Here is a 1,257-nt window from a genome sequence, read left to right on the forward strand (position 1 = left end):
TAATATTTTGTAAATGCTTCATTATTTTTGGCTTCAGTAAGAATTTATTCTTGATTACATGAATGAGACTAGTACCGTGTTGGTAATATTTCTATTAATTTGTTTGGCCCGTAGCAGCAATTTGTCTAATTGTAATGGATATTGAAGGGTATTAAGGCAAATTATTGCATTGTATATAGTATAGGTAAGAAGGAACCAGAGTATTGATTACAAACCTTAATTGTAAGAGGCCTCCATTTAAAGGGTCATATGATTAACATACATTTCACCATTTGCACAACAGGTTATACATCGGGCTGAAAGCAGCGTTCCGGATATTTATTTGTACCCTGAATAACTTCTACTGCATCCCGGTTCATATGTGTTGGGTCCTTTTGCTCCAACCGATAAAATGGGCCTCAGAAGTGACATACTGGTTCCTGGAGGGCATTATGTTCCGTTGGCTGTTGTCCATGGTGGCATTGTGGTCCTACAGTGCTGGGTACAATGTTGTAGAAGTTGGTGATGATGTAAGTATGATGTTGGCTTGATTGCCATGGGTTCTGGTTTGGGAAAGATTAATTCTTGTGCTGCTGGTCATAAATGCCAGATTAAAGATGGGTGTAGCTATCTTGTCTTGAAGTCAGTCACTCCTCTTATTAGGCTATATCAGTTTTCATATTTATGGTGCCTAATAGGAAATATTGCACATGTTTTGATTCAGTCTGATTGGATCCAATAGATGTATTGTATAAGAGAAAGGGGTGACTTTAGCTTATGACTAGTAAATATCAAGAATTAGTTTCACATAACAATTAATCTTTGCCATCATTAAGTAACAATCACAACTGATTAGGGTTCTTGCTAGATAGTGAAAAGAAAGTAGGATGTTTATCCATGTCATTTGAAGAGCTATCTCACAGGCACAACCTGTACAACCTACCATTTATTATCTTACAAATTTTGTGTACTTCCTATCAGATGCTTCAGTCTGTAAACCTATTTGTAAACAGGAATATTGCTCCACAAATCTTTGTAGACCCATTTAGGATTATATCAAAACATGTTTATGTTATAACTTAATAAAAATACTTCAAATATTTTGAAGAGTAGATCCTCACTGTCCGTGAAAAAATAAGTAGAATTTGGGCATTTAAATCCCAGGTCTGGCTCCCCTAGTTATCCTGTCCTATTGGGATTAATGGGATTAGAAAAAGGAAAATAATAATTTTGTCATATTCATATCAAATGTCTATTGTTGACTTTAAAAAGTGCAGA

General features: G+C 35.2%; 1 protein-coding gene across 1 annotated transcript in view; it reads left to right on the plus strand.

Annotated features, from left to right (window-relative positions):
* Nucleotides 1–283: 283 nt before the first annotated feature.
* The window catches only part of LOC119585679 (acyl-CoA:lysophosphatidylglycerol acyltransferase 1-like), a gene marked incomplete at its 5' end in the record, with an annotated part of 3,552 nt that continues 2,578 nt past the window's right edge, over nucleotides 284–1,257 (plus strand). The window contains 1 exon segment of the mRNA XM_037934354.1: nucleotides 284–509. Within this exon segment, the coding sequence (XP_037790282.1) occupies nucleotides 284–509 (226 nt within the window).

This window comes from Penaeus monodon, chromosome 20, assembly GCF_015228065.2.
Source record: "Penaeus monodon isolate SGIC_2016 chromosome 20, NSTDA_Pmon_1, whole genome shotgun sequence".
Lineage (NCBI taxonomy): Eukaryota > Metazoa > Arthropoda > Malacostraca > Decapoda > Penaeidae > Penaeus > Penaeus monodon.